Source organism: Notolepis coatsorum (assembly GCF_963971535.1).
Source record: "Notolepis coatsorum genome assembly, chromosome: 3".
NCBI lineage: Eukaryota > Metazoa > Chordata > Actinopteri > Aulopiformes > Paralepididae > Notolepis > Notolepis coatsorum.
Window position 1 is genome coordinate 71,396,925 of NC_140167.1, and position 19,712 is coordinate 71,416,636.

The 19,712-nt window shown below is 46.1% G+C and overlaps 1 protein-coding gene across 2 annotated transcripts in view; it reads left to right on the top strand.

Moving 5' to 3' along the window:
• zbtb37 (zinc finger and BTB domain containing 37) overlaps positions 1-19,712 on the top strand; it is a 25,927-nt gene extending 6,215 nt beyond the window's left edge. The window contains exons 1-4 of one of the 2 annotated variants that reach the window (XM_084311614.1): positions 5,350-5,832; positions 9,604-10,656; positions 11,775-11,874; positions 12,978-19,712. In XM_084311614.1, coding sequence (XP_084167740.1) covers positions 9,638-10,656; positions 11,775-11,874; positions 12,978-13,499 — 1,641 coding nt within the window. In that variant the 5' untranslated portion in view covers positions 5,350-5,832; positions 9,604-9,637 and the 3' untranslated portion in view covers positions 13,500-19,712. Of the gene's footprint in view, positions 1-5,349; positions 5,833-9,603; positions 10,657-11,774; positions 11,875-12,977 lie in introns of those variants that run through there. The other variant, XM_084311615.1, reaches the window with a different exon arrangement.

Here is a 19,712-nt window from a genome sequence, read left to right on the forward strand (position 1 = left end):
AAGCTTCAGGCACAAATTGCGCAAAGGAGTACCGACAGTGGCGGCTTACACACCCCTCCCTGAGGGACCATTCAGACATCTGATTATGGACTATACAGACATGATAACGCCAGTGCAGGGCAAACGATACCTCCTGGTAGTAGAGGACTGCTTTAGTCGCTGGATTGAGGCCATTCCATCTAAACACAAGAACGCGGACACAGTGATCAAGTTCCTGTGTCGCGAGGTCATTCCGAGATTTGGAATTCCCACGATATTACAAAGCGATAATGGCCGCGAGTTCATCGACAAGGTGGTTAAAGGGCTGATGCAGAAATTAGGTATAAGACAGCGCCTTTCCTGTGTCTATAGTCCCGGGTCGCAGGGGAAGGTGGAAAGGGCCAATCTGGTCATTAAAAACAAACTGTTGAAAATCTGTATGCAAACTAAGCTTAACTGGATTGATGCTTTGCCACTTGCTCTGATTAGAAGCAGCGTAAACCGCCAAACACAGCTAACACCGCATGAAATGCTTACAGGCCGCAGCATGCCAGCACCGCCATTTAGACACCTGGCTAGGGGCCCGGCATTAGATATTTTTGAGCAAGATCTGGAAAAATATCTTCAGCGAGTGACTAAAATACATGAAGCTGTGTTTCGACAGGAGCAGAGAAAGCGAAGGAGGCGGAGAAGGAAGCCACCAAACCGAGACTGATCCCTGGGGACTTGGTCTTCGTAAAGGTCCACAAGAGAAAGTGGTCATCACCCCGGAGAGAGGGCCCGTACGAGGTGATCCGATCGACTGGAACGGCAGTCCAAGTCAAGGGATCAGCGACCTGGTTCCACTTCAATCACTGCATAAAGGCCAGCGGCGATCTCTTGGGGGATACAATCGATCGCAGTTAGGCAGAACCCGACATGGAGGGTCCGAGACGGCAACTGGAAGGTGCAGTGCCTGCTGATGCTCCCGCAGATGTTGGCAGCAGTGTGCGGACGGTCGGCCGGGCACAACGACGTCATAAAGAACCGTCACGGTCGACCCGTCCTTGAGGATGACGGGTTTGAGTGGGTAGGAGTCCCACGGGGTCCCGCTCAGGCTCAAGTACCAGCAGACTTTCATGACCAGGCTCAGAATCAGGCGCCCCTTTTCCCTCCATCGAGGAAGGGGGGGAGAAGATAAGACTACAACCAAACGGGGTGTTTCCCGTAGGACCGCAAGGGCATGTTTTTGATTTTGCCCATTCCCCCGTTACAGGCGGGGATACTTACCATTATACTAACGAGCATCGGGTTGTGGGGGTAGATAGGAGAGTTGAGCCTGTCCCGAACCAATCACAGGGGACAGGGGTGAGGGGAAAAAGGGAGGTCAAGGACACTGAGTCGGAAGAGGTGGGGGGACAGGATATGTTCCAGAGGACAGCCGGAACGTTGAGGGACTCAGTGGGCTCACTCTGGGCCAAGTTGAGGGGTTTGCTTCCTTCCGGGGAACAAGATGGGGGCGACTATGACTATGACGAGGAAGACCCGGAGGCTGACCCGATGTATAGGGCGGCTTTAGGGAATGAGTGGTTTAAGTGGGTCCAGTACACGAGCGCGCAGAATCAGATAGAGGATTGTTATGTCTGCTCCAAGGCACGTCCGGATAGGCTGCTGGTGAAGGGCACGAAGTTCAGTTGGGCTCAGTGTGACAGGGACAGCGACGGGGTTGCCAATACCCAGAGGTGTCAAACTATGGCTGACCAAGGATTTCGAGTGCTTGCAAAAGGAGGGGACCCGGGATGTAGGGGAGGTGGCAGAGGGGCGGTGCACTACTATTTGGAGCATCACGACTAACTGTACGAAAGAAGGAAAGTGTGGACACGGGGTCGTGTTAAAGGGAGTGGATACCAACCCACGGCCTGTAGCTTGCCCTTTTCATGTCCAGGATATGGCACTGGCGGACCAATACTGGCTCTGCGGCGGTAGGAGGTTGAGGAATACACTTCCTTTAGATTGGTCAGGTAGATGTGCCCGGGTTCAGGCGATCATGCCAATGGTGGTCCTACCATTATCAGTGACGGAAGGACCTTCTGAGTCTCCTATCTCTCGAACGAAGCGTAGCTACAAGGCAGACCCAAGGGTGTATCTGGACAGCATAGGACAGCCAAGGGGCATTCCAGCCGAGTTCATGGCTAAGAATGAGATTGCGGCAGGGTTTGAGTCTATTCTGCCATGGATATCGGTCAATAAGAACACCGGGTGGATCAACTATTTGTTTTACAATCAGCAGCGGTATCTCAATTACACCGAGGAGGCGTTGGATGCAATGGGGGACCAGATGCACGCGACCAGTACGGTGGCGTGGCAGAATAGACAGGCTCTGAACTGGTTAATGGCGGAGAAGGGTGGAGTCTGTTCCATGTTTGGACAGTACTGCTGCACATTCATTCCGACGAATGTGGGGCCAGGGGGAAAGTTCTCCGAGGCCATGGCTAAGCTGAAGGATTTGAGGGAGGAGTTGAGGGGGAATTCTGGCCGGAATGAAGAATGGTGGGGGAGTGGGGTGTTGGAAAGATTGGGACAGTGGGGAAGCATAGTGATGCAGACGGGGATATCCATCGGGGTGGCAGGGTTGATATTGGTTCTCCTTTTCTGTTGTGGTATGCCTCTCTTGGGTAGGCTGGTAACTTCACACGTAACGAGCCAAATGCTGATGGTGGGACAGAAAGAGATTGAGCCACAAATCGGGCCATATCCTCAGCTTTATGCTGCCTTAGAGGGAGACGAGGGGATAGAGGATTAGGGGTATGGTGAGGTAGGGACATTTTCTTTTTGTTGGTTCTTTCCTTTAAGAGTGACGGGGGATGGTCTGAGCGCAGTTTTGTTGGTTTATTCCTTTAACTAGGAATTTTAGTCTGATTTTCTAATGATCCTTCGGCATAGAGATTGCAACCATTGAAAATCATTGCATTGTTTTTTATTTTTTTATTATTTTTTGTTTATTTTACTTGTGGTCCTGGTCAAACCGGAATGGGAAGGGGCATCGGCAGAGTGTCGGTTCTGAGCCTGAGGAAGCATTGAGAAGAAGTGGTCGGGGGATCGGTTCTGGGGACTGGAGGGACAAAAGGGGGGGGCTAACGCAGTGGGCAAGATGGGCACCTCCCGTCGAAGATGGGGGGACACGTGGTGAGGTCGGTACCAGCGCCTCCCGTCCAGGCATGGGGACATGCTTCTACGAGGACTGGAGGTGTGGCGTGGTGGTTGCTGTATTGGCAAAATGTGACTTTTGGCAATACGGTGAGGAGACTATGGCGTGGGCATGGAAGGGGGGCTGAGCGATGGACACTGGGACTCAATGTTATGGAAGAGACAATGTCATTTTTTTGGGAGGGATGTTCTATGTTTAGTTCTGACGGTCAACTTCTCCTTTCCCTGATGAGAGTCGCGGTTTCCGGCCGGAACTGTGGCTCATTTGGTAAGCGGTGGAGGTTGGGGGGATTTGTCTGTCAGGTTAGGATTATAATTTTTTTTTATTTTTTTTTTGATGTTTTATTATTACTCTTGTTTTGAGCGGTTTTGTGTTTATTGTGAGAACGGTAGTCAGCTTTTGTTGGTCCGTTAGGGGTCCAGTGAATGAAGTAAGGTTTCTTGTTTAGTTAGACGTTCACATTTTCTTGGTTATATGATTTGGGTGGGACTAGGGATAGCCCCAAATGGGGGAATGTTGGGGAAAATGTGTATACGAGGGTGGAGGTAGGAAAGGGGTTAGTCTTGACTAGTTTAATATAGGTCAACTAGCAGGGCTCAAAGACACTAGGGCGACAGTCTGGCTGATGTTCTTAAAACAGCCTCAAGATAGTAGATGGACATTTCAGCACATCATATCGTGTGTTCTAATCTTGTGTCTTTTCTCTCTTACACACATACACAGCACACACACAGACACAGCACACACACACAGACACACACAGTCGCACAGACATACACACCGACACACACACACATTCCCTGTGTCACAATACACACATACAAGACACACACACACATACACACACACACACACAAACACACATATCTCACTCTCTCTTCATGTTCTTAATGTTTTACATCATATCGTGTGTGGATATCATATCTTGCTTATCTCTCCTCATGTTCTCTCTCTCTCCAATGTTAAATCTACGTATCATCTTAATGTACGTCATGTCAGATCTGACATGATGTGACACGTCATCATATCTGTCATGGGGGCAGGACTGAGAGGGGATTTAGGGACAGGCAAAGGGTTCCAGGACAGAGTGTTTTTGTTCAAGCTGTGGCGATCATCTTTGACCCATAGCTCTTGCTGTTAACGAACTTCTTTTCTTAAATAAATTACCTATTTGTTACAATTGGAAATATCGTCTCCTGCTGTGTCAAACAACCTTTCCACAACACCATGCTTGGTCTTTATTGTACAACTGGGTTAGGACATTTGTAGGGCCAGTTTCGAATTGCAGTCTCCCGTAGGTGTTCTTTGAGAGTGTTTTTGAAGGTGGGTAGTGATTCACATTCCTTTACAGCTTTGGGTAGGGCGTTCCACATTGATGTGGCAAAATTGCTAAACGTGTTTAGTCCCTTGTTTGAGCCGAATCTGGGTTTTACATGATTTGTGGAGCTCCCTCTGGTGTTGTGATCGTGGTATTCACTGACCTCTGTAGATGGAAAAGAGGCTATTTGGAACTTCCTTAACCCATTGCAAATGGAAATATAGATTTGTTATTACCCCAGTGTTTACAAAGATTACCAACATAAACAAAGCTGATACAGCTGCAACAGGGGGCTCACGGACGCCTAAGGCCCAGTCCCCCCTCATTCCTAAAGAACCCATGATAGAACATACAAGAGATCAACTGATTACTCCTGATGACTTTAGACTAGATTTACTTGACCATAATGGACATTGTGGTGTCAAATATCAGCCAAATATGTCCCCCCCCCCCCTTGTACACTATACTGATACCCCAAAGTGCAATGCAGCACCGTTTCTGGTGTGTGTTCGTATACTTTTGCATGTCAGATTTTATTATTATATTATTATTTATTATATTATTTTGCTTTGACCAAATTATCAATACATCAGTTGGCCGAATTACGGTATGTGGGAGAGGCCTACAAAGGAGGACTCATACCTCCACGGGACTTACTACAAACACCGAAGTTTGCGAACTACAAGCACCAAAAGCATCCACCGTGCGCGCGGCGTATTCTGGGAAACGGCGTTCTTCGATGGCCCCGTTCCGCCGCTCCGTCAACGTCCGGCCGAGAGACGACGGGACACCATTTCCCATCACGCTCGGGGATTTTTCCTCAAGACTTGGCCCGTCCGCCGTGCCGTTAAAATGAAAGCGGCGAAAGAAGTAACCGAGCGCATATTTTGAGAATAAGTTCACGTTAAAAAAAAACGGACAATAGAAATGGAACAGCACCGCAGCTGTTCGGCGACGGGTAGCGATCCAACAGAGTGTGTGCAGCGCGCTGTCGTGCTCCGGTTGAGCCGTTACTTGGTGTTGAACTAGCCACCTCCCTGTCGGCCGCGGAGGACCGAGGAGGCTCCGCTCAGCACCGCGCTGCAGTATGTCCCAGTGACCGACACCGGGGCCAGGGATCGGCTGCGGTATTCCGAGCGTCATCGCTGTGCCGGCGGCCGGGGGAGCAGCATCGATTCGAACCCGTTTGAACAATGTACAACCTTTTATCAGCTGTGATTATTATTATGACCTGCCATGCAAGTTAGCAGGGCGCCTAGCTAACTATAGTTATGAACAAAGTATCGAAAATAATCACTATCTGAGTTTCATTGCCGGGTTTACGGTGTCGCTGGTGCATTCCATACAGGTAAGTACAAAAGTTTGCAGGTCTTTTTGCTCAACCAACTTGGAAATATTGACATGTTGTTGGTGGGTTTGTGTCATTTCTGGTTATGACTAATGGTCTTAGACATGCACTTACAGTCAGGTCCTTAAATATTTGCACATAAACACAATTGATCATTTGGGCTCTGTACACCACCACAATGGATTTGAAATGAAACAATCAAGAGGTGCTTAAGGGTAGACTTCCAGCTTTAATTTGGGGGCATTTACATCCAAATCATGTTAACGGTGTAGGTGTCTCAAAAGTAATAATTACCTGCTCATCAGTTCCATGGCCTGGTGCATGTTATTCCCTCATTATTTAACTTCCAAGGTCTAGAGTTAATTGCAAGTGTGATATTTGCATTGGGAATCTGTTGCGGTCAACTCTCAATATGAGGTCCACAGAGCTGTCACTATCGTAGCCCCTTTCGTGACTTTCCGAAAGTCACTATCGGTGAAGCAAGACATCATTAGCTGAACAATCAAAACAAACCCATCTGTGAGATAACAAAAACATTAGGTGTGGCCAAATCAACTGTTTGGTACATTCTTAAAACGTAAGAATGCACTGGTGAGCTCAGCAACACCAAAAGACAGGTGGAAGACCACAGAAAACAACTGTGGTGGATGACAGAATAATTATTTTCCTGGTGAAGAAAAGGAACTAGGCGTATCTGTGTCAAAGGCAACAATCAAGAGAATACTTCACCAGAGTGAATACAGAGGGTTCACCACAAGATGTAAACCATCGGCAAGCCTCAAAAACAGGATCAGATCAGATCTGAGTTAGTAAAAAAACATTAAAATGGGAAGAGGAGAAGGAAAGGAACTGCTCATGATCCAAAGCATACCACCTCATCAGTGAAGCATGGTGGTGGTTAGGCGTGGGCGGTATGACGGTATTAAGATATACCGGGGTATTAGGGCGGCTACGTGGCGTAGTGGGCAAGGCGCTCGCCACAGGCGAGCCCAGCGCTCCACATTGCTTTCAGTTTAGCTGGTTGTTCATACTAATACACATTGGCCGTATTAGGGGGTGGGAAACTGATGGGTGGGGATCGGGCGTTGTGGACAGCGACTCCTACAGGTCGGTTGGTGCGCCTGCGCAGTAGAATCAGGAAGTGTCGGGGGCAGCGTGAGCCTCCCACGCGTTACTCCTCGCCACTGAGAGATCGAGCTGCGCAGGTGAAAAGATGCGACTGCTGTTACCTCAAGTACCGGAGGGGACTTGTGCTATGTATGACTTAGTCCACATTGCAGCCGGCTTGTGGGAGGCAAGAAACAGCGTTCGTGACAGGGGAGGGTTGAATTGGATGATACGAAATTGGGATGGGAGAAAATGTAGAAAAAAATGGGAGAAGAAGTGGATCAAAAAGAAAAAAGGGTATACCGGGGGATTTTCAATACCGTCAAAATCAAAGTTTGGTTTAAGTTTCTATTTCCACTGAAACAGAGTTTATACAGGGACGGCATTGGGTTTCGGTTTCCATTAGTGAAACAGAGTTAACTTTTCGAGTTGGTTGAAGTGCACACACACACAGCACGGCCAGCAGAGGGCAGGGGAGGCGGTCCGTATTTCCCCACACAGATGTGCGTCACACTAACCTACCTGTATGCATTTCCTCTAACTCTGAGCAGCTGCTAAAGCTTAAGCAATAATAATATTAATAATATGATGTTATTGAACGATGAAGTGTCTTAGTTAACCACCGTCACTCCAGCCCACGATGAGCTCCCTGACCACAGAAGAGCTAAACTTGCACACACTGTCGCATTTGGACAATTAAAGGACTGCAGTCTGTTTGGATTTAAGCAAAACCCTCGCGCCATGAGTCGACTCGCCACCAGTGACTTCATCTACGAGAGACGGAGGCACTTCTTTGGGAATGTAATATAAAACGGGGTGAGTGAGTGTTGACATTTTTTAATCCTAATGCAACTGGCTCACGTTGATACATGGTGCCGGGCTGCCGGCCGGGCTAACTAGCTACCGTTAGCTCACGTTGATACCTGGATGGTGTCGGCAGGCGGCAGTGTCTACCTTCTGTGAGATTTGTTTACCTCGAGGTTGAAGAAAGTGCACTTTCGGGTTGAAAGAACGGCCCTAATCTCAACGTGTTTCAATATAAGCAAGCGTTATGTATGGTGATAATAACGAGTATATTGTCCCCCCGCTGATGATAATGAATGAAAGTCATACCGTTATATACCGTGCACCGGGGTATTAGGTCATGAAGGTATAACGGTGTGAAAAAAAGCATACCGCCCAGGCCTAGTGGTGGTACTGTTATAGCATGGGCATGTGGCTGCCAATGGAACTGGTTCCCTTGTAATTGACTGCTGACAAAAGCAGCAGGATGAATTCTGAAGTGTTTTGGGCAATATTATCCAGCAATGGCCAAGTCAATCACCTAACCTGAATCCAATTGATCATGCATTTCACTTGCTGAAGACAAAACTGAAGGGGCAATTCCACGAGAACAAGCAGGAACCGAAGACGGTTGCAGTAGAGGCCTGGTAGAGCATCACCAGGGACAAATCGCAGCATCTGGTGATGTCTATGGGTTCCAGACTTCCAGACAGGCTGTCGTCGACTGCAAAGGATTTACAATTGTTAGTTTGTCCAATTACTTTTGGTCCCTTTAAAAAGGGGTAGACACAGGCGGTCGGGTGGCGTAGCGGAGATTGCGCTCGTCACCAATGCAAGAGGCTGCGGTCTCAACTCCCGGAGTCAGCATTGCCTGCGGCTTGGGCCGATCGTCATACTAACTCGTTTGGCTGAGTTAGCGGGAGGGAAGTCGTGGGTGGTAATCTGGCGTTGTGGACAGCGACGCCTACAGGTCAGGTCTGGGCACCTGCTCAGCGAAAGGCAGGAAGTGGTGAAGGCAGCGTGACCTCCCACGCGTTACACCCCTTCCTGACAGAGCGACGCGAGCGAGAAAAAGTGATTAAAATGTATTCGTTTCAATGAGACTATCCTGACCTTCCGCGAGCGACAGCGAACTGAGCAGCGATGTCGTTCATCCCTCAAATATTCGCTCGCTGTGTCTCTAGTTGAGCGATTACGCGGCCGAGTCCCGCCCCTAAACACTTTTTATTGGTCGAGAATCGCAGGCTGCTTTGCCCCCTGTGCTTTCAGGTAACACACACACACAGACACACTCGGACACGCGCTGCGTCATATCAGGACAGTGCCGTGCGCGATTTCGTCTCCAGTTCGCTCGCTCGCTGCCTGTCAGGAACCGGTGTTACACTTACACCAATGAGAGTCCTCGCTGTCAGGTGAAAAGAGAGCTGCTGGCTGTCTCTGCATGTGTCGGAGGAAGCATGTGGTAGACTTCAGGGTTCCCTTGTACCGACCAGTAGGGGGAACATGCGCACAACGACCAGGTAGGGGAGGGGGGGAATTGGCATAACGACTAAAATTGGGATGGGGAGAAAAGCATAGAAAAATCAGGTGGAGAAAAAGAGGATAAAAAAAAAAGTATAAAAAAGGGGTAGACACATAGAAATAGTCATTCCTACACCATTCACCTGATTTGGATGTACCCTCAAATTTGACCTGTTGAAAGTCTGCATATATCTTGATTGTTTAATTTCAAGTCCATTGTGGTGGTGTACAGAGCAAAAATGGTGTCGATGTCCAAATATTTATGGACCGACTATCTCTATCAATTCACACAGTTTTGTTTCATTATATTGTGTTATAGTTCTTGATATAAACGTTGCCTACATCCCGCCCCCCCCATAGGCTCTAGGGACCATTGGACAGAAGCAGCAGCAGCATGGACCGAGCCGGCAGCATCCAGCTGGATATCCCCGACTTCAGCAACTCCGTGCTGTCCCACCTCAACCAGCTGCGCGTGCAGGGTCGGCTGTGTGACATCGTGGTCAACGTCCAGGGGCAGAGCTTCAGGGCTCACAAGGTGGTCCTGGCCGCCAGCTCCCCCTACTTCCGGGACCACATGTCGCTGGGCCAGATGAGCACGGTCTCCCTGTCGGTCATCCGCAACCCCACGGTGTTCGAGCAGCTCCTGTCCTTCTGCTACACAGGGCGGCTATGCCTGCAGCTAGCGGACATCATCAGCTACCTGACGGCCGCCAGCTTCCTGCAGATGCAGCACATCATTGACCGCTGCACCCAGATCCTGGAGGGCATCCACCTGAAGATCAGCCTGGCCGACGTCGAGGACGAGCTGGGAGCGGAGGCGGCCCACAGGGGGGTCAACAGGACCCTGGAGGCCATGGTGAAAGGGGCAGGAGGAGTGAGCGGAGCCGGAGCGGTGGGCAGCTTGCGCTCCCTGAGCCCGCACCACGTCAACCTCAGGATCCTCGGGCAGCGGGGAGGCGGCTCCGGAGGAGGGATAGAGAGGCGGGAGGTGGGGAGCCCTGCCGAGGAGTCCATGAGCCCCCAGCCGGTGGAGCACAGCGGGCTGGGCCCGGAGGGGCTGCCGGGAGCGGCTGTGGCGGTCAGCAGGCTGGGGAAGGAGCCCATACTCCGCATCAATCGGGCGGGCCAGTGGTACGTGGAGACGAACGCAGAGGCCGACAGGGACGGGAGTGGCGAGGAGGGAGAGGGGGTGCGCGTCCGTGTGGGGGTGGTGGACGGGCTGAGGATAAAGACTGAGAGGATGGAGGAGTGGGGGGGAGGCGAACCCCACGAGGAAGGAAGCGGGGCAGAGGAGGGGCCGACCATGATGATCGACACATCAGGACGCAGCTCACTTGTGCAGGAGGGTTTCGTTACTGGGGCCTCTGGGGCCAAGAGCTCTCAACCTTCCAGCAGCTTCAGCGAGACAGAGAGGTGGGTAGGAGGCAGCAGGCGTCAGTTTGGTGTCTTTTATTGACGTCTTCCTTGGTGTCATTAATAGGGGCTTGGAAGGGGCTTTTACACAAATAAATGGAAGACTAATACTATATTGGCAATATAGTATTGGTCACAGGGCTGACAAGTTATCTGGCCTAGGAGTTGTGTTTCTGATAGTATGTACTATCAGGCAGAGCAGAGGCTGGTTTCAAGCCATGAGTAAAAGTCCCATTGCAAGACCTGTTACTGGGCAAACAGAATGAAGAGATGTCCGATATTGGCATTAAAATGTAATATCGGTATCTGTTTAAAATGATTTTTTATTTAACCTTTATTTACCCAAGTAAATACAATGCTAAATTACAGTAGCAATAGTATACAAGGAAAATTACAATAAATAAAGGAAGAAAGAAGGAAATAGAGGGAGAGAGAGAGAGAGTGAGAACCAGTGGAAGAGAGAGAAGAAAAGAGGAGATGCACAGATAATAATAATAGATCAAATTTCTATAGCGCCTCTCATGAAACCCAAGGTCGCTTCACAATCACAAAAAAAAATAGGGCTAGGGAAGTAGGGGGGGAAAGCGGGGGATGAGGGCAGGTAAGGGATAATGAACCTAATCTAATCTGAACTAACTAATGGGGAAAAGCCTTGGTGAAGACTAGGTGTGTTTTGAGAGCAGTTTTGAAGGTGTCCAGATAATGTTTACATTTAGAATGCCTTGTTGAATGCATCCAGTGAAATTAACCCATCAATGCATACTTTTATTGTCAAAAGTATGCATAAAGTTGTGATAATACCATGAATTCCACACGAGATATGCAATGTTAGTTACCTTAAAAAAAATGTTTGGGGTGGGGAAACCCAGCATATATCGGTATCAGTTGATATCGGTATCGGAAATTAAGAGTTGGACAATATCGGTAAAAAAGCCAATATCGAACACATCCCTATAATCAAACTAAATGAAACATTTGTAAAGGAAATTAAACATGTTTAGAGGTGTTGGTAATGAGTCATTAATATGACACACATCGTTAAAAAAAGTATTCTAACAGGAGCTAGGTGCCATGCATCTGAATTTGATGCTGTGATATCTGTGTGTAAATCCCTACAGGTTCAGCCCTACTGGCAGTGTGGTGGTGATGGCAGACCGACAGAGAGCAAAGAGCGCGTCCCCAGGCAGAGCTGATGACCAGCGTCACCCCACTTCACAGGTATGTGGTAACGTTACAAACCTTGAAGATACAGTAGGGACTGAAATGTTATGGCGACATTTGAATACCAACGCTTGCTGACGGCACAATCCACCTCCGATTTGATTAACCAAATCTTACTAACCAGAACCCTGTAGAACATCCAAAGCTAACCAGAACCCCATAGAACATCCAGAGCTAACCAGAACCCCGTAGAACATCCAGAGCTAACCAGAACCCCGTAGAACATCCAGAGCTAACCAGAACCCTGTAGAACATCCAGAGCTAACCAGAACCCTGTAGAACATCCAGAGCTAACCAGAACCCCATAGAACATCCAGAGCTAACCAGAACCCTGTAGAACATCCAGAGCTAACCAGAACCCTGTAGAACATCCAGAGCTAACCAGAACCCTGTAGAACATCCAGAGCTAACCAGAACCCTGTAGAACATCCAGAGCTAACCAGAACCCCGTAGAACATCCAGAGCTAACCAGAACCCTGTAGAACATCCAGAGCTAACTGTAGAACATCCAGAGCTAACCAGAACCCCGTAGAACATCCAGAGCTAACCAGAACCCTGTAGAACTACAAATGTAGTTTAGAAACTCAAGTGTGCAAAGCTGAAAAACAAACAAAACAAAGAATGAAAGTAACAAGCAAGATTATGACCATGTTAACTGATGTCTGTGTACAACTGCTTGAGTTTCTGCTCACTGTCCAGTTATGATACATTGGATTATGTTACGTCTGATTGCTACAATCCATGCATTAGTCCCTTTTTAAACAGATACCGCAATATTGTTAATATATATATATATAAAAAGAAAATGCAACGCCTATGTGTGATTTTAGACAACACAACGTCATTCTGGAATCAGTAAACTCAGATTTGATCAAATAAAAAAAAAAGATCTTGTAGCCCTGCCTATACTCATTTAAGGCTGCAAACGGAGCACTGTACTGTTAACTGTACTGTCCTCGAAGGGCCAAATAAATATCATGATACGTATAGAGAAGAATTGTCATTTAATATTGTATCATGTCATATTGCCTGCCCCTAGTACCTGGTGTATAATGTCGGAGGACGGCTTGCTTAGATTGCTTGTCGCTGTGTCCCATCAGGGGGATGCGGCGTTCGACATGGGCGGCTATGAGGAATACCTCCGCGAGCAGGTGGGAGACCGCTGGTTCCGCTACAACCCTCGCCTCACCTGCATCTACTGCTGCAAGTCCTTCAACCAGAAGGGCAGCCTGGACCGACACATGCGCCTCCACATGGGCATCACGCCGTTCGTCTGCCGCATCTGCGGGAAGAAGTACACGCGCAAGGACCAGCTGGAGTACCACATCCGCAAGCATACGGGCAACAAGCCCTTCCACTGTCATGTGTGTGGCAAGAGCTTCCCCTTCCAGGCCATCCTGAACCAGCACTTCCGCAAGAACCACCCCGGCTGCACCCCACAGGATGTGGCCCGCAGCGCCTCCCCCGAGACCACCACCGTGACAGTCACCTCCAGAGGGGGCCAGAACGAGGAGGGCTCCCCCAGCCAGGAGGAGCCCGAGGGGGGGAGCAGCGGCGGAGGAGGGGGGGGGAGCTTCGGCGAAGGGGTCCAAGCTTCCGTCTCCACCACTGGGCCCGATTGACCGCCCCCCCTCCTCCCTCTTCTCCCCCCCACCCCCCTGTGCAAGAGGAAGAGCTTCACAGGGTGGGGCGGGAGGCGGAGGAGGAAGCTACCGAGGATGCAAGGTTAGGCTGTTAATACTCACTGGCCAGAGGCTGCGGTTGCTTAGGAAGGGGGGAGGAGGATTAAACGTGAGGATGTGCTTTACGGAAGTGTAACGAGTACCTCCACAGGTGTAATTTTATAGTATTTTACCCCAATCTTTTTAACTCTTAAGTCAACAGGACACACAGCTCCTGATAACAATCAATGCAACCGTAGTCGTACGACAAGGACACGTTGCATCACATAGTTATTTATAACTGATCTTTTTCCGCTTTAAACCGCATCTACCTTCACAAAGCAATCTGAACAGATAAAGCTAACTAATGAAGAAAACACCACACACTCCAGAAACCTCATACAACGCTGAATGCAGTGATTTATTATTTGCCTCTTTGTCTATTTTCCTATGTTACAGTTTTATACTTTTGTACTTACCGGTATTACAGGTTCAGAATGCAACAAATCAACAGTCTTGCCTGGTCAGAATTTGGTCTAATGGTAAAACACATTGCCAAACTACTCTGTGCCAGTTGCTAAAAATACATCCTTATTTGCCTTGAGACAATCTCGAGCGGTTGGGGGGTCCGTAATGCATAATCCGACATGCTCGTCTTAAAGTGCCAGAAAGGCTTAAAAATGCTAAATTGCACAGAAAAGGTCTAATGTAGAAAAAAAGGAGAGAAAAAAAAGACTCGGGATAATCCGGCTCTTGACTTTTTGGATGTAAAAAAAAAAATTATATATATAAAATAAGTTGATATTGTCTAAATTATTTAAAAAAACATTTTTGGATACGGCAGTTAAATGTTCTTAGTTTATTTTAATTTTTTTTATGAGGGAGAAATCATCTTTTAATAGAGTGATTCAAAAATTTGTTATAAAAAGCATCCAGCAACACAATCTGAAACCAGCTGCTGAATGCGTATTTCAATACAGCAACACACAGGACACAGGAAACGTTTTGACATGTCTTCAACCTCAAGGGACATTTCCACCACGAGCCGAGGGCCAGCAGTGCAGGCGTGTCCGTCTCATTTTCAGCGCAGAGTGGGGACGGGGTCGGTGCGGCGTGTTAGCATTGGCGTGAAGTTAACCCGATTTTTTACTTGGTGCGAATACGTCCGGCCAAAGCGAGCAAATTCAGATCAAACTTTCAAAACTAGGTGTTGCAGATCAAATATGAATTGAGATCCGGAAATTGCATATCCTGTGCCGCTGTGGTTTTCCTGTTTGGGGAAAAAACAGATAAGTCTCGGACCGCCCGTCGTCGACGCCGACCCAGCGTTCCCCTGCGTCCCGGCTGGAAGAGGTGAAAATGCCCCACAAGATAAGCTAAACACAGCTCAGATACCTCTCACATATCACTACGCAATACACTTCTGCTTCAACGCAGATACAGGTCAATGCACTCAGATGAACTTACAGTATGTGATTTATCTTTTATTTTGTATTTTTTTTTAGTGTCAACTATTTTTGATATAAGTGATTGAAGCCTTTCTTTTTTTTGTCATTGACACTTTTGGACATATTTTATTTTTAGCTCTGACAATGTATCTTATATAGGGATGTAAAGAACAAGAAAAGGTTATGGACGGGAGGACAGATTGACATTTGTCTCCCGGGTGGGAGTGAAAAGGAGGGACCAAATAAGACCATAATGGATGTAGAACTCGCCGAGACAGGGGAGCAGGAGCCTGCGCCGCCATGACACCTCTGGAGGACAGAGCGGAAGCCTGAGGGGTTCGCTGGACATCCTTCTGAAGAGAAACCTGTAGACTGAGAGGCTTCCTGGCAACCAAAGGAAAGGAGTGGACAAGATAAGGGGTCTTATTTCACCCACCCTCACCACAAAATATCTTCGTCAAGCACTTAAGAGAGATGGCTTTGAAACAAAAGATTTTTTTTAATAACTGATGAAGCTATATACATATATTACATATACATATTTAAACACTTTTTTTTTTCTTTTTTTTTCTCCATAAGATAAAATAATATAAACTTGCTAAAAAATGTTGAATTCAGTTTTAAGGGTAGCACATGGATTGGCTGTTACCTTTATTTTTTTTCTAATGAGAGCTGTGAATCATGTTTGGTTGTAAGAGATATTTTACAAACCTATGGGTGGTCCTACAGTATATGCAAGTGAAAAAACAACAGCTACTGATTTGTCCACTGGGTCTTAAGTAGCTGAACTGCGAATTAATCACAGATCACACACCCTGTACACCTCGATTTATACTCTTCAGGCTAAAACAGGTTGACATCTGTTTTCAAGTATCAGGTATGTATATATATATATAGGTTGTCGGGTGGAAACCTCATAACTCCAGTTTCAGTGATTTTAATGTTTCTACTTGGATTTTGAAGTTGCATATGCTTCTTGTATTGTGTACTTGAGTTAGTTCGCAAACCTTGGGATAGAATTACTCACGATTAGTTCATACAGGCATTCTTTATCTTGCTATAACGCAGCATGATCTTTTTTTACACTGCAAAGAACAATCTGTGAGGACTATGTATCTCATGCGACAACAAACACAGGACCGCCGATGGCCCAGTTTTCAGTGTTGGGCACCGGTGATGGAGTGCTTGCAGCGGGCACACAATATGGTTACCAAGGCATTTGCTCTCTTGTCAATTCTCCGATTTGACTTTGCACAGAACAAATAGCGGGTTCAGGTCTGTCTTTTCTTCTACCGCTCTCCTCCAGGTGGCGAGGAGGTTCAGACCTTTTTCTATGGCTTGACATCATCCCACAGAAATTAAACCCAGGTCAGCTCTGCCAATTAACCCGGTTATAACCGGTCTACTTAAAGATGTGAAATGATGAAATATTCTAATAATAATAATTATTATAATTTTTTAGATCTGAGGTTTTCATCCGACAGCCGCGATATATGTTTTGGTTTACTCTTCACGTTTACTCCTTTCTTACGTAGCAGGTTATAGTAACAAACAGCAAATATCTTACAGCAAGCTTGACTAAGTGCTGCTCAACCGCTTCTACACATATTGAATATCTCTTAACATGTAAATAGAATTGCTATCAGCGGTAGCAAACACGGCTATTATATCGTATGGTAAGACAATAGGTAAGATTCAAGAAAACTTTGCATGCCAATTTCATCCTTGACACGGAGGCCCTTGGAATGGACACAATCCTACCACGGCGTTCATGCTTGAGACTCACGTTTTGCAGTTTTTCAAGGAGTATAAATACGAGACTGAAATTACCACTTTATTCAATTTCTTTTTCTTTCTTTTTTTCTCCGTACAACACTTATTGGTCTTATCGTGTGCAACAAGTAGGACGGGGGTGTTTCAAGCTGGGTTGTGAAGGAAAGGGATCCTCTAGAAATGAGGAAAAGAAAACATTCCGAGACACAGGAGTGAAACACTCGTGAAGTGAGATGGTTTTATAATGATCCGGTCTCCACCTCCGTAGGTCGGACACAAAGTAGAGCCTTGTTAATCCAGCCGGTAACTTACTCGAAAAATAGAGAATGCGTACTAATGTACACCAGGTGCTGCCAATGAAACACAAGTCTAATCCTAGGTATCAAAGTAAGCTATAGTAAGTTAGTAACTTACCGTATTTAAAAGTAAAATATTTTTGCATTGTACATGTTTTTCCTGTTCAGTTTATAGGGAGATATTCAAGGAAGTTCACTAATTGTGAGAAAATATTCTGACATTTCATGATTTCTTTGTTTTACGAGTTAATGTGCTTCCCAGAATATGACCCTTATCTGTTGAAACGTCTGAAGCGGAGATAAACAAGGTTCTACTATATCTCTGGCCCGACACAGACCTGCAGGCAAATCTGGAATCTAAAAGTTGCTTGTTCCTCATGAAAAGCGTTTTTCCACCTGGGTAGAATTCTTACCCTTAACACATTGAGTGCCAACGACAAGATTAGTCGTGCTAACTCGCCATGCGTTGAGTGTGCCAATGACGAGTTCTCGTCTTTTTCTCGTTTTTGCTTTTATTAGCAATATCCATTCATTTTTCATCCATCCAGCCTGACGTTATCATTGGGAATGGGTCTGAGCTCGAAAAGGGCAAATACTGCCACCTATCGTCTCCCAGATGGTATGGCACATCATTGGATTGGATTGGGTGGGCATGTGCATCAGAAAAAAAGTCCGGTCCGGGGTTTTCCCTTCTCTGGCAAGCAGTATCTGTTACCACATTCACTGGGGAGGCTGGGAGCAGCTTTCGATTATGTATTTTGGACTATAACGTTGGAACAATAAACTCTATCAATATTTGGAATGGCGATCAGGAATTGGATTAATCTTTTTGCAGAACATCTGATGTGAGGTAAGGACTCTATTTGACCAGTATTGGGTTAATCAGATGTTTTTTTTTCTCAGCCATCTGTGTCTGTGTGTGTGTGTATGACGTTAGCGCTGACCAGGTCATGGATAATAGATTTTTCAGCCCGCTTCTCTAGCGTGCATAAGTACACATATACTATCGATAATCTAGCGTTTATTTGAAAACGATTCATAAATCAGCCGAAAAATGACGTGTTTTGTGTATTCCACTAAAGAGCTATTATTGCGGAATTAATCTGGAATTACTAGAACTCTCAAACTATACTCGTATTCAAAACGGTATAAAACAGATATGTGCCAATGAAAAAACAATCAGTTTCGTACATGTTGACTGCAAGCAAGTCATTGATAAGCGAGGGGTGTTTTAGACCCATAGCCATAATTTAAGATATAGTTTAAGCCTTCGCAAATTTCCCCGACCTCCCATTGACTTCCTTACTGGCACTCTAGCCCATATATGGTCAAAGGGGCGTGGCACTCAATGTGTTAAGAGGCGAGATGTGTGTAAGCATACTTCTAATTCTAAAGACGGGTTTGCACAAAACATGGTTCCAGATTTGTAAGCGATTTGGAGTCTCATGGCATGGGACTGTCATCATATTCTTTTTACTCTCCAGAGAACGCAGATGGAAAAACAAGCAAAATGTCGTCTTTGATCATTTATCATCATCTTCCCCTACTTCGAAATGTCCTGTGAAATGTATATGGAGCATCACTCCTAGGGTTTGCACCGGTACCATGATTCAGAGTATAAACTGATCCAGAGTTCCCATCTATTACTTTTACTGAAAAGTATAGACTTAGATTAGTTTGAGGCCATTGGACAAAGATGACGTAATCAATTTTTTCTCCATTAGGGAGATCATCAACACGCTTCGGTGTGCCAAAAAAGAAGCAGCAGAAATTCAAGTGGCTTTGCTTTGCTTTGCCTTGTGATTTTGATCGCATTGGGAGGATTCTCGATACGGATACTGTGTTTTAGGCTGGTGTCGGTATTGATGCCTCACTAATGACTACGGATACTCCTCTAGCGAACAAAATGTTAGCCATCTAGTATACAGCTTTCCAACTGTGAAAAATGTGTCCCTTCACATTGATGCTCATCATCTTAGTCGTAATACGTTTTATTTTCATGCCAAACAAGGGTAAACTTCTTTAAATTTGCTTTAAAAAAAATATGCCAAATAATGATTTAGGTGACATTTAATATATTCTATGTTTCTTATTGCTCTTATGTCTGTGTCTTGCTGATTTATTTTAGTCTGACAAACCTTTTTTATTTTTTTACTTTATTTACTTTATTTTTTTTAACTTACTGTGTGAAACAGATGTTAATTATATGAAGATTCCGTTATGTATATCCAATAACATTGACCACAAATTCAGATATATACTTCATGAATTACTCAAGAATATTTTTTCTTTCAAATGTATCCCGATATCTGCGAACAGAAAACAAAGGAAGCAGAATTTATTAAATGAGTAATAATGTACAATTAAAAGAAAAGGTACTAAACAAGCTACGATCAAGCAAGATCTTAAAGGTTATAGGTGAAGTTCCTTTATGTTGCATGTCTGTTACATAAAAAAAGAAAAATAATCTTGATTATACTGTATTGGGTAACACTTGGGGATGGTGTTGAGATATATGCCTTTGAGTTTGGTTTATTGCTTTGGGTCATTTGCAAGGCCAAAGGTTGCCGAGTTCATCTTTTTGATAATGTGAAAATGGGTTACTTCACAATAACCACTATCATTCACCAGTGGGAAGTTCAAATTAAAGTCCCATC